The 13,614-nt window shown below is 45.8% G+C and overlaps 1 protein-coding gene across 1 annotated transcript in view; it reads right to left on the minus strand.

The window, feature by feature from the left end:
• Nucleotides 1–13,614, minus strand: part of matn4 (matrilin 4) — a 103,416-nt gene that overhangs the window by 36,836 nt on the left and 52,966 nt on the right. Inside the window, exons 3-5 of the mRNA XM_086005843.1 lie at nt 10,767–11,336; nt 9,826–9,948; nt 2,011–2,133 (exon numbers count right to left, since the gene is read on the minus strand). Of these exons, the coding sequence (XP_085861969.1) occupies nt 2,011–2,133; nt 9,826–9,948; nt 10,767–11,336 (816 nt within the window). The remainder of the gene's footprint in view (nt 1–2,010; nt 2,134–9,825; nt 9,949–10,766; nt 11,337–13,614) is intronic.

Raw genomic sequence — 13,614 nt, forward strand, 5'->3', positions numbered from 1 at the left:
TTCAGTACCCTGTCCCTGCCTTCTCCCCATATCCCTTGATCCCTTTAGCCTTAAGAAATATATCCAACTCTTTCTTGAATATATTTAATGAACTGGCCTCCACCGCCCTCTGTGGCAGAGAATTCCACAGGTTCACCACTCTCTGGGTGAAGAAATTCCTCCTCATTTCAGTCCTAAATGTCCTACCCCTTATCCTTAGACTATAACCCCTGGTTCTGGACTCCCCGACCATCGGGAACATCCTTCCAGCATCTAGTCTGTCCAGGCCTGACAGAATTTTATAGGTTTCGATGAGATCCCCTCTCAATCTTCTAAACTCCAGTGAGTATAAGCCCAATCGACACAATCTCTCCTCATACATCATTCCTGCCATCCCAGGTATCAGCCTGGTGAATCTTCGCTGCACTCCTTCCATGGCAAGAACATCCTTCCTCAGATAAGGCGACCAAAACTGCACACAATACTCAAGGTGCGGTCTCACCAAGGCCCTGTACAACTGTAGCAAGACATCCTTGTTCCTGTACTCGAACCCTCTTGCTACGAAGGCCAACATACCATTTGCCTTCTTAACCGCCTGCTGCACCTGCATGCTTACCTTTAGCGACTGGTGCACAAGAACACCCAGGTCTCTTTGCACTTCCCCTTCTCCCAATCTATTGCCATTCAAATAATAATCTGCCTTCCTGTTTTTGCCACCAAAGTGGATAACCTCACATTTATCCACATTATAGTGCATTTGCCATGTTTCTGCCCAATCACCCAACCTGTCCAAATCGTACTGGAGTTTCACGACATCCTCCTCACAGCATACCCTCCCCCCCAGCTTTGTGTCGTCTGCAAATTTGGAGATATTACATCCAATTCCCTCGTCCAGGTCATTAATATATATTGTGAACAGCTGGGGTCCTAGGACCGATCCTTGCGGTACCCCACTCACTGCCTGCCACTCGGAAAACGACCCGTTTATTATAGAATTACAGAGAAATTACAGCATGGAAATAAACCATTCGACCCAGTAGGTAATATACCAGTGTTAATGCTCCACACGAGCCTCCTCTCACCGTATTTCATCTAACCCTATCAACATATCCTTCTATTCCTTTCTTCCTCCTGTTTATCTAGCTTCTCCTTAAATGCATCTATACTATTCGCCTCAACCACTTCCTGTGGTAGCGAGTTCCACATTCTAACCACTCTCTGGGTAAAGAAGTTTCTCCTGAATTCCCGATTGGATTTATTAGTGACTATCTTATATTTATGACCCCCAGTTTTTGGTCTCCCCCACAAGGGGAAAGTCTTCTCTACGTCTACCCCTTCATATTTTTAAAGACCTCTATTAGGTCACCCCTCAGCCTTCTCTTTTCTCGAGAAAAGAGCCCTCGCCTGTTCAGTCTTCCCTGATGGCTATAACTCCTCAGTTCTGGTATCATCCTTGTCAACCTTTTTTGCACCTTCTCCGGTGCCCCCCATACCGTTTCTGTAATACGGAGAGCAGAATTGTGCACAGCGCACCAAGTGTGGTCTAACCAACGTTGTATGCAAGTTTAACATAACTTCTCAGCATTTCAGATCTATTCCTCTTTACGTACATGTATATGTAAAATAAAGCAAGCCTGGCTTATGTTTATAACATTAGCAAGACTTAAAGACTTCCTTACAGGGTTATTAAAAGAGGTTCTGACAGACTTAGAACTCTCCATTTCAGGCTCGCAAGACAATAATCATGGTTAAAAAAAAGCTATTTTTTGTATCTTTGGAATTCTCTCCCCCAGAGGGCTGTGGAGGCTCAGTCATTGAGCATATTCAAGGCAGAGATCGATAGATTTTTGGGCACTAAGGGAATCAAGGGATATGGGGATAAGGTGGGAAAGTGGAGTTGTGGTAAAAGATCAGCCATGATCTTATTGAATGGCGGAGCAGGCTCGAGGGGTCGTATGGCTCCTGTTTCTTATGTTCTTATGTTTTTAAGTTATGTGCAGTATTACTAACAAAGAGTGTTGGAACACTAACCGATGCAAGTCTTCTTGTCCCGGTTCAGTCTGAAGCCCTCACGGCAACTGCATTTGTATGAACCCGGAGAGCTGATACATATCTGCTCACAGTCATGGTCTCCGGTGGAGCAAAGGTCGATGGCTATGGAGAAACACAAACTCACAGGTCAGAACAGTCTAGACGTTTCTAACGACATGCTCTTTTTCTCCCCCCTTTTTATTCCTCCCTGTTGTGATATTTGTTTTAAATCAGCACTTTTCCCCTCCTAGTATCAGCGTGAAGCGTTGCCAGGCCAGTTACAAAAAGGCCAGATGCAGGTTAAAGCTCTGCCCCAATAATGGGCCTTGACCCAACTTCAGAAACAGCACCGCCTCGGACAGGAACGTGACATTAAAAAAAAACTCACTGGCCATCCTTGAGGCTCCGAGTGAGATTCCCAAATATTTTCATCTTCCAATTTTCCCTGTGTGTCCCCACTTTTACCTTGTCCTCTCCTATTGGCGGTGAGGCATCTGGGATACGGATCCACGGCTGGTTGAGGCCCTCTGCCTTGCCCGAGCGGCCTTTTCTGTGGCTGGGTGAACCTTAGGGATCGAATGCTGGCAGGCTACTGGAGCACGGGAGTCATCACACCCAAGACCAATCCTGCCCTCAACTCCCATTCATACCTCATTCATTTCCAGTAAGGGCGGCCGGTTTCTTATCGGAATCAGAAACCCCAGCAGGTTATTTACCCGCATGTTGTGGTGGAGCCGAGGCCTACTGTGTCTCCAACTGAGACCGGTAACCGAGCACACCTGGACTGAAACCAGGGCCTTTCTGGGTCCCTGTAGCTCAGTTCTATGCCCTTGAGCTGATCTATTGGACACTTGAAAGTTCTCACCCATAGGTGTGGGCATGTCAGCCTTGGCTCAGTTGGTAGCAGAAGGTTGTGGAAACTGTTTAAACTACAACCAATAATAAAAATTGTTCTCGGGAATGGGTGGCACTGGCAAGGCCACATTTGTTGACTATTTCTCGTTGCCTTGAGAAGGTGTTGGTGGGCCTTCTCCTTGAAATTCTGCAGTCCTTGTGATGTTATTGGGCACAGCAGAAAATGCTGGTCAGGCAGCATCGTGGAGAGAGAAACAGAGTTAACGTTTCAGGTCGATGACCCTTCGTCAGAACTGGAAAAAGCTGGAGATGGAACAGGTTTTAAGCAAGTGTAGGGGCAGGGAGAGGGGAGAGGGGAGGAAAGAATAAAGGGAAGGTCTGTGATAGGGTGGAAGGCAGCAGAGATTAAAAGACAAAAGGGATGATAGTGCAAGGCAAAAGGAGTAATGGGACAAGTTAAGAAACAAAAGATGACTCAAGATGAGGTGTAAAAATCAATGGCAGAATGATCGACAGCTGCCATGTGAGAGAGAAAAGAAAACATAGGGGCCGAGGTTATGATCTGAAATTGTTGAACTCGATGAGTCCAGAAGGCTGTAAAGTGCCTAATTGAAAGATGAGGTGCTGTTCCTCGAGCTTACGCTGAGCTTCCGCGGAACAGTGCAAGAGGCCGAGGACGGAGAGGCCAGAGTGGGAGTGGAGCGGAGAATTAAAGTGACAGGCGACCGGAAGCTCGGGGTCACCCTTACGGACTGAACGGAGGTGTTCCGCAAAGATGTTATTGGGAAAATGCATAACACGCTCATATCAGATTCCTCTCTTTGCTGTTTTTACATTGGTTTTAAACAAATCGACGTTCATTTGATAATGTGGCTCATTGGGTAGCAGTCCCGTCTCTGAGCCGTGAAGGCTGTGGGTTCAAGTCTCACTCCAGGGACTTGAGCACAAAAATCCAGGCTGACATTTCCAGTGCAGTACTGAAGGTGGATGTAAAAGATCCCCTGGCACTATTTCGAAGAAGAGCAGGGGAGTTATCCTCGGTGTCCTGGCCAATAGTTATCCCTCAACCAACATCACCAAAACAGATTGTCTGGCTATTCTCACATCGCTGTTTGTGGGAGCTTGCTGTGCACAAACTGGCCGCTGCGTTTCCTACATTACAACAGTGACTACACTTCATTGGCTGTAAAGCACTTTGGAATGTATACAGTTGTGAAAGGCGCTGTATAAATGCAAGTCTTTCCTATTGCTCACAGTCATTTACCAGCTTTGCTCTATGATGGCTTCATCAAGTTTTATAACAGGAGGCAGACAAAATGCAGGAGAAGAGGCACAAAAGGAACTTTTTTCACAAAAATTAATTTACTGTCAGGGTGGGACATTTCAGGTATAGCAAGCTGCGAGCAAAGACAGGCGTAAAAAAAAATTAAATGATAATTTTGCTCCAGTAATTTCAATATTTTGCTTCAAACGATTAGGTTGGGGCACCTTTGCAGGGCTAAGATCAGGAACTCAAGGGGTACAGACTGATACCTTGTGAGGTGCCCCATCAGTGCAGCAACAGAACACAAGGGACTTGCGGAAATCAAATTATTTTGTTTTAGTGGTGAAGGATTTTGGACTTTTAACACCAGCTTTCATGGAGAACAAAAAGAATGGATTTGACCCCCCTGGATATGAACCCTTTTGGTGTCTGCCCTTTAGGAAGACTAAGTAAGATCTATGGAGTGGGATCTGTTAGGTTGCTGCTTGCCCCGGAACCGTGCGATGGACTTGGTAAAAGGGCAGAATTTGGTAAAATCAGAGAGCTCGATGGTTTTTGCTTACTGTCCATGATGTTTGGTTAAAAGTATGTGAAATTTGGAGACTTAGTAAAGCTGCAAGGCCAGGACAGTGTCCCGCAGCAGAAGAGTTGACCATTCCCAGTTTCGAGTTGTACTCCTGGATAAGGTTGCAAGCATCTTTATCTGTAACACCGGCATGCCTTAATATGAAGAAAACCAAGACTTGCATTTCTAGAGCGCCTTTTACCACCTCGCAGGACGTCCCAAAGCGCTTTACAGCCAATGAAGTACTTTTGAAGCATAGTCACCGTTGTGATGTAGGAAATGCGGCAATTTGCGCACGGCAAGCTCCCAGAGTTCCAGATTTCCAATACCCTTCGTACTGGCTGTCCTCAAGTTTGGTCCTCACAATTTATCCCATTATTTTGCCCCATACAGCTGATAAATTAATGGGTGTGTAGACGCCTCAGTCTTTCTTGTCATTTTCTGGGCAGAAGCCTCCGAATTCTTCAGTACTGGGCTGAAGGTTTCCTTTAACACAGACACAAGTATTTAATAATGAGCTAGTTGCAGTACTACTTCCAGGTTGGAGTATAAGATTTTTAACTCACTCTTTACTGTTTAGGGTGCAAGAGGCAAGAATTAACCAATTCTTTAACTAACTTCCCTAAATAATGCCTGTGTCAGCCCCGGCTCAGTGGGTCGCACTCTCACCTCTGAGTCAGAAGGTCGTAGGTTCAAGTCCCACTCCAGGGACCTGAGCACAAAGAGCTAGGCGGACACTTCAATGCAGTGCTGAGGGAGTGCTGCACTGTCAGAGGGCACAAATGATCTTGTCGTTGCTGTTTATGGGGCCTTGCTGTGCACAAATTTGGCTGCCACATTTCCCTACATTACAATAGTGACTGCACTTCGGAAAGTACTTCATTGGGTGTAAAGCGCTTTGGAACATCCTGAGGTCATGAAAGGTGCGCTATAGAAATGCAAGTCTTTCTTTCTTGTGATCTTATGAAAACTATGCTGCGCCTGTACGCTTCTCTTCACTTCACGTGACGAAGGAGCAGCGCTCCGAAAGCTTGTGATTTCAAATAAAGCTGTTGGACTATAACCTGGTGTTGTGTGACTTCCTACATATGAAAACTGGGACATCACATGGCATAGGGAGATGAACAGGCAGGATTTGTGCACCTTTGTAGGCTTGTCACAAGGTCCGAAACAACAACAACTTATATTTATATAGAGCCTTTAACATAATAAAATGTCCCAATGCAGTTTCACAGGAGTGTTAGCAAAAAAAAGCAAAATTTGACACTGAGCCATACATGAGGGCAGGTGACCAAGAGCTTGGTCAAAGAGGTAGATTTTCAGGAACGTCTTAAAGGAGGAGAGTGAAGTGCAGAGACGGAGAGAATTAGGGAGGGAATTCCAGAGCATAGGACCCAGGCAGCCGAAGACACAAGCGCCAATGGTGGAGCATTTAAAATCGGGGATGTTCAGAAGGCCAGAATAGATGGAGCGCAGAGATCTAGGGGGGATTATAGGGCTGGAAGAGATTACAGAGATAGGGAGGGGCGAGGCTGTGGAGGGATTTGAAAACAAGGATGAGAATTTTTAAATTGCGGCGCTGCTTAACTGGGCGCCAGTGTAGGCCCACATTGTATAGAGGTGGTACTTGTAGGTTAATGAGGTGCGGCAGTGTGAACCAGATGCAATTATTGTATTTCTTTAATATTTAAAAATAAGATCATAACAGATTAATCTTTCCATATTTTTCTATATTGTATTCTCAGACTTGTGTATCTCCAGGAAGATTACCCAGAAAATACAGGAAAAATACAGAAATAATTGCATAGCCTACAGGAAAACCTGTCAGACCTGAATCCACAACGAATATATCCCGTACCGACTGAGCAAAGCACAGTTAGGGACGAAAGCCCATAGGAAGGAATGTTTGGGGACTTTGGCTTGCCTTGGTAGTGGTCAGTATTTTGAACATTAAAATTTGTCTTTAGGCCGCCTGAATTTCACTGAGATCCGAAGGTGTGAATCTTTGTGCTGATCAAGATGAGGAGATGTCAGGGATACTTTTCAGACTGCCAGGGTTAGCATTAATATCTACTCTATCAGGCCAAAGCTTTCTATTCTGCCCCAACAATTTACACCCACTCAAATCTCTAACAAACACTCACCTCTTGTTTCCATTGCCTACACCCTTAGGATTGTCCTGAGTGAGACTACGGGCTGGATTTTCATTCAGGAGTCAGGTTGGAGGCGGGACTACAACTTTCGGGGTTGTAGTCCCGCCTCCATCGAGATGCGGCCAATCCACGCGATTTTAACTTGACTGACCTTGTTGAGCCCACCCAGCGGGCTCAGCAGACCAATTAAGGGCCACCTGGCAACAGGTGACATCACAGACTGAAATTTCATCTGTCAAGGCATTTTGACAGATGAAATATCAGCGTTTCACAGCTATTTGAAGCTGTCAAACACTGACAGTCTTACTTCTAACATGAGTCCTTCAGTTAGAAATCTCTCCTGCACAGAAAGCTGCAAGCTGTCACTTTTGATGTGAGATGAGGGACTCCCGAGACCTAAAGGAAGGAAGGCTGAAAAGGTAAGAAATGGTCATTTAAACTTCTTTAAACACTTTACACACACCAAACACACTTACCTTTGCACTCATGCACCCATCACTCACCTGAACACCGACATCTCGACCCCTCCAAGCCCTTCAACCCGACGGCCTGACCCCTCTAACTTGGCGTGGTTTGGAGCCGTCGGGAATCCCACAGTTCAAGCTTAAAAATAGGGATTAGGCTAAAAACTGCCTGTTAACTACCTGTTAACAGGCAGTTAATTGGCACTAATCCCTTCCCGCCTCGGGGAGGCGGGTCCCAGTGCGGGACGGGTACCCGCCTCCTTTGAAAGTGGCATGGAGGCGGGTTGGGGGCGGGATGGTGTCGGGACCCCCGATTTCGGGAATTTAACCCCCCCACATGCCTCCAATCCCGACTCCACGGCATACTAAAAATGCAGCCCGACCTGTTTACTACCAGTGGCCTATTCTGCATTACGGATGGTAATAACTTGGCCAAATTATCTCATTTCAACTGTACATCTATCAGAGAGGAGTGCTCCTCTCAGCAATCTGGGCTCCGTTGAAACTCAGGTCCCAGAAGTGAAAGGACCGTGCCACCTGCTCCCCACATCCCTGCTGCCCACCCTTGTGCGAATATTGTGAAATGACTTTGCCTCAGTTCCTTTATATTCTAAAACTGTGGGCAGAGATTGTGCGATTACCAAATCACATTTAAAAAACATGTTCCAGAAGGTCTTTGAAAGAATGAACAGGCTGGGTCTCTTTCCTCTTGAAAAGAGAAGGCAGAGGGGTGACCCAATAGAGGTCTTTAAAATCATGAAAGGTTTTGATCGAGTGGATACAGAGAGAATGTTTCCACTTGTGGGGAAGAGCATAACTACAGGCTATCAATATAAGATAGTCACCAAGGGATCAAAGAGGGAATTCAGAAGAAACTTCTTTACCCAGAGAGTGGTGAGAATGTGGAACTCGCTGCCACAGGGAGTGGTTGAAGCGAATAGTATAGATGCATTTAAGGGGAGGCTAGATAAGCATATGAGGGAGAAGGGAATAGAGGGTTACGCTGATAGAGTTAGATGAGGAAAGACGGGAGGAGGCTCAAGTGGAGCATAAACGCCGGTATGGACTGGTTGGGCCGAATGGCCTGTTTCTGTGCTGTATATTCTCTGTAATCCTATGTAATGGATGAAGGTAGCTAGGTGGGAAGACATGGCAGTTCAGAAGCAGTTTGATTACAGTACCTGGCAAGCGTCACACAACAAGAGAGCACGCTACACCTTCAGAAGAGGCTGGTTCTATCCCTGAATGTATCATACTATACATCCAAAAGAGATGGGTTTATAGCACACAGCATTACCAACACATGATTTATTGATTTAGCACTATGTTAATGTACGTGATTCACTGGGATAGAAAGGACAGAGAGAAAGGTTCTCGCTTCAATCCATCCCAGTGGACAGCGCGTGCTAAAACAGATTCAATAAATTGGTAACAAAACTGCGAATTGACCTTGACGGGAGAAGGGGCTGCAACATTATAAACATATGTAGCAGTAGTTATTCCCCAACTCCTTCATGTATGAGATAAATCAATGTTTTGAATTTAACAAAGACAAGATAGTCAGCTATTTCTAGTGTAGTTGTTCCAGAACGGCCTAAAACTACATTGACCCAGAAATTCGGGTCTCCACGGGTGAGTACGCACGGGGTACTCATACATAGGCCCAACGAAAGTGCCGGTTTCGTGCATGCACTGCGCATGCGCGGGAAACCGGAACTTCCGTTCCCTTGAAAGAAGGAGTTAAGAGGTGGAACGCGTGCACGGGAGAGGCAGCACGTGCGCATCGAACTTACGTTTTTTTTGCAGGTTTTCCCGGGAGGGTAAGTCTCCAGAAGTTAGACATGTAAAAAGCAGTCGCAGGGCCTGCTTTTTACAAGGTAAGTGGTGAATTAATTAAAATTAAAACATTTTTACCACAGGTTTATTATTTTTAAATACTTTAAAGAAAGGTAAGTTTATTTTTAGCCCCGTTAGAAAATGTAATTAATTTTTTCAAAAATTTAAATTATTGTTTAAAATAGTTATTTCATGTAATTATTTTTAAAATGTGATGTTTTAAAAAAAAAAATATTTGAAGTTTTAGTGATGTTTTGGGGCTTATAGTATTTATAGGTTTGACAGCTCTTCCTGTCAAGCTTATGAATGAAGCATTCCCTGCTACCATTGGCTCTCCATGGCCCACGTGATCCCAGAGGACACTTCGAACTAACTGCGCCCCTGGGATATGCAAGCACTGCACACCGGCAGTTGGAGGAGGCCCAGGATCGCAATTCCACGGGGGCCCACAGCAAGGTAAGTGCAGGTCGGAGGCTTGCACCCGCGGGAAGCCTCCGACCCGAATTTCTGGGCCATTACCTCAGATCTGTATTGCAACATGCTATCTGAAATACAACTTAAGTCAACGCCGAGGTTCCATGTCTTTAGAATCCGTAACTTGCAACCAGCTCCTTAACACCTCAAGAAACAGCTTATAATCAGCCGCAACCTGTGTACATAAAATACACCCAGCTGTACCTGCGCACGTCTTCTTGTCTGGGTTCAGCACGTAGCCCTCACGGCAGGCGCAGTGGAAGGAGCCAGGTGTGGTGATGCAGAGGTGCTGACAGCCGTGGCTCCCAACAGCGCACAGGTCCTGACCTGGAAAGGAAAACACACAAGTCAAAATTTAATTGCTCATTTTGTCCTGGTGTAATAGCAAAATCAGTGAATAAGAAATTATTAAGGGACATGTTTTATCTTTCAGGTAACAGAGCTAGAGGTTTACATAGACCAGAGTGTGTTATACAGTATACAGGGTAATATATAGCTAGAGGTATTACATAGACCAAAGTGCGTTATATACAGGGTAATATATAGCTAGAGGTTTACATAGGCCAGAGTTTGTTATATACTGAGTAATATATAGCTAGGGGTAGAACATTGACCAGAGTGTGCTTTATATACAGGTTGATATATAGCTAGGGGTAGAACATAGACCAGAGTGTGTTATATACAGGTTGATATATAGCTAGGGGTAGAACATAGACCAGAGAGTGTTATATACAGGGTAATATATAGCTAGAAGTAGTGTGTTATATACCAGAGACTGGAGTGTGCTACCTACAAGGTACATATCACATAAACTATGTTACATACCAACACATAGGCTAGAGTGTGTCACATATTGGGTAATAAATAGACTGGAATATCTTACAAGACTTTGAGCGTTATGGCTGCAATCAGAAACCACAAACTGAACCCCAAATGGTTTATCAATGTCATTTGAACCCCTCTGATGTGTGACTGTCCTGAAATATACTTATCTTCGATTTCAAAGTGCCATGTGGTGACTTGGCTGGTAAATGCTTCTCTCACTGTGGCAAAGCGCCATTCAGACGAGAAAATTCTCAGGCACAATCCATGGCCTATGCTGAGTTAGTAGATCTCTCTTTTCATCATTTAATTTTAGCACCTACCACACAATTTGTCCTGGAAGGTCTTAGCAAACTGATCAATCAGGTCGAAGGTCTCAACTAGGAAGACGTGTTCGTCAAGAGGCAAGGAGGCCATGGCTCTGAGGGAGGTCATCTCTGCCCTCTGCACTCCAACAGCGTAGATTTCGATACCTGCCTCTCGAGCCCTCGCTGCCACCTCATTGACCCGGTCCTGGGGCCTCCCGTCTGTTACAATGATGGCAACTCTTGGGATCTTCTGCGCCAGGGGGCGGACGCCCTCTTGCTCCGTGAAAGCCACGTTCATGGCGTACTGGATGGCCAGGCCGGTCATTGTCCCCTGGGCCAGTGGGATCACCTCTTTGATGCTTTTGATCATGTCTGCTTTCTTCTGGAAGGTCTTGAAGGAGAAGACGTTCTGAATCTGGCTGGAGTATTGGATCAATGCCACCCTGCCAGCATCGGGCCCCACCGTCAGGAAGTTAACCATGTCAATCACAAAATTCCTCATCAGCTCAAACTCGAATGGACGGACACTCCTGGAGCTGTCAATAATAAACAGCAGATCAATGGGGCCAGTCGTGCACCTCTTATCTGAAAACAGAGACAAGACATGTTATAGCCCATTGCTGGAGAGAACGCAGGTGACAGTCACTCCAAGTGTAACACTCTTTGGTCATTTCTTTTACACCATTAATCCGGGTTCTGAAATCCCCCCACCCGAAAATTCGTGGTGCGGCCGCGCCTCAGTGTTAATGCCCGGGATGCCCCTGCCCTAGGACCTGTGCCACTGACCCTGCCCAAACAGAGGGTTCAAGGAGAGGCCCCTTCATCTGCCAACCATAGGTGGGCACCTGTACCACTAGGGGCACATCTGGGGCACCCACTCCTGCAGTAAGGTTAGAGAGTCCAGAGGAGGAGTCCTGGTCAGGTTGGGGAGTTGGTGGGGAACAGGGGTGGGGCGGGATGGGGGGGGGGGGAGATTGGTGGGGAGGGGGAGGGCGTAGTATTCTAGGTCCTCTTCCCCCAGAAACAAAGTAGTGTTGGCCCCAGTTGCGCTTGTTGTGCACACATTTGCCGCCGCGTTTCCTACATTACAACAGTGACTAAACTTCAAAAGTACTTAAGTAAAGCGCTTTGGAATGTCCTGAGGTCGTGAAAGACGCTATGTAAATGCAAGTCTTATTATTATTATATAAACGTGTTGTGCAAATAGAATGTGTTGGGGACGAAATACGCAAAATAAATCATTTGTGTTGGAGGTGTCGCAGATTTCTCACATCCATGGTACTCGTGAGTTATTGTCACCGGCTGATTTATTTTGTACCAATTATCAGGGGACAACACAGATGAAGTGAATCCAGATGCAGTATAATGTGGATAAATGCGAGGTTATCCACTTTGGTGGCAAAAACAGGAAGGCAAATTATTATCTGAATGGCAATAGATTGGGAGAAGGGGAAGTGCAGCGAGACCTGGGTGTCCTTGTGCACCAGTCGCTGAAGGTAAGCATGCAGGTGCAGCAGGCGGTTAAGAAGGCAAATGGTATGTTGGCCTTTGTAGAGAGAGGGTTCGAGTATAAGAACAAGGATGTCTTGCTGCAGTTGTACAGGGCCTTGGTGAAACCACACCTTGAGTATTGTGTGCAGTTTTGGTCGCCTTATCTGAGGAAGGATGTTCTTGCCATGGAAGGAGTGCAGCGAAGATTCACCAGACTGATACCTGGGATGGCAGGAATAACGTATGAGGAGAGATTGGGTCGATTGGGCTTATACTCGCTGGAGTTTAGAAGAATGAGAGGAGATCTCATTAAAACTTATAAAATTCTAACAGGACTAGACAGACTAGATGCAGGAAGGATGTTCCCAATGGCCGGGGAGTCCAGAACCAGGGGTCACAGTCTAAGGATAAGGGGTAAGCCATTTAGGACAGAGATGAGGAGGAATTTCTTCACCCAGAGAGTGGTGAACCTGTGGAATTCTCTACCACAGAAGGCAGTTGAGGCCAATTCATTAAATATATTCAAGAAGGAGTTGGATATATTTCTTAAGGCTAAAGGGATCAAGGGATATGGGGAGAAGGCAGGGACAGGGTACCGAATTTGGATGATCAGCCATGATCTTATTGAATGGCGGAGCAGGCTCGAGGGGCCGAATGGCCTACTCCTGCTCCTATCTTCTATGTTTCTATGAATCCTGCCTTTACCTGATATCCAACAGCTGCACTTTTAGTCGGGATCACTGGATAGTGATCAGGAGTGAGAGCTCTAGCCAATTTCCCCCCTCTCTAGTCTTGCAACGTTGAGACCAATTGTAGCTTGAGATTGTTTTATGAGCATCCCGTTAATTTTAAAGTTAGGAGTACTTTTTTGACAAAACCCCCCTGGATGGTAAAGTCTTAACCCAATCGTTTTGTTACTAGGAATAACGAGTCCGGAAAGCAACACAAAGTCTTGACTCCTAAATATTACTCACTCGCAATATAAAGCAAAACAGTGGACAACTTCTAACGTTACTTCACAAAAAAACATTTGTGCCTGAACTTCACATATCGGAAAATGCACACCCTTTTTTTTTGTTGAGCGTATGCAGTCCCATTCTTTTCTCCCCAGCCTTTCCTTGGAACCCTTGTCCAGGCACTGAGAGAAAAGCGGTGGGCAAGCAGCTCCCCAAAGAGTATGCCAATGCAATTCAGAGACATGACATTATGAGGTGCCACGAGAATAATCTGGGGGCACAATGCACGTGTTTTTTTTGTTTCCCAGCTGTCCCATTCCATTCTAGCCAAGAGCGGAAATCAGCTAATTGAGAGGAATTGACTAAGCATTGCTCTACTCCCTGGCATCATGCGTTGGCACTCCCAGTACACCAAC

This window comes from Somniosus microcephalus, chromosome 13, assembly GCF_052327205.1.
Source record: "Somniosus microcephalus isolate GS21.2 chromosome 13, FLI_Smic_1.0, whole genome shotgun sequence".
In the NCBI taxonomy this organism is placed as follows: Eukaryota; Metazoa; Chordata; class Chondrichthyes; order Squaliformes; family Somniosidae; genus Somniosus; species Somniosus microcephalus.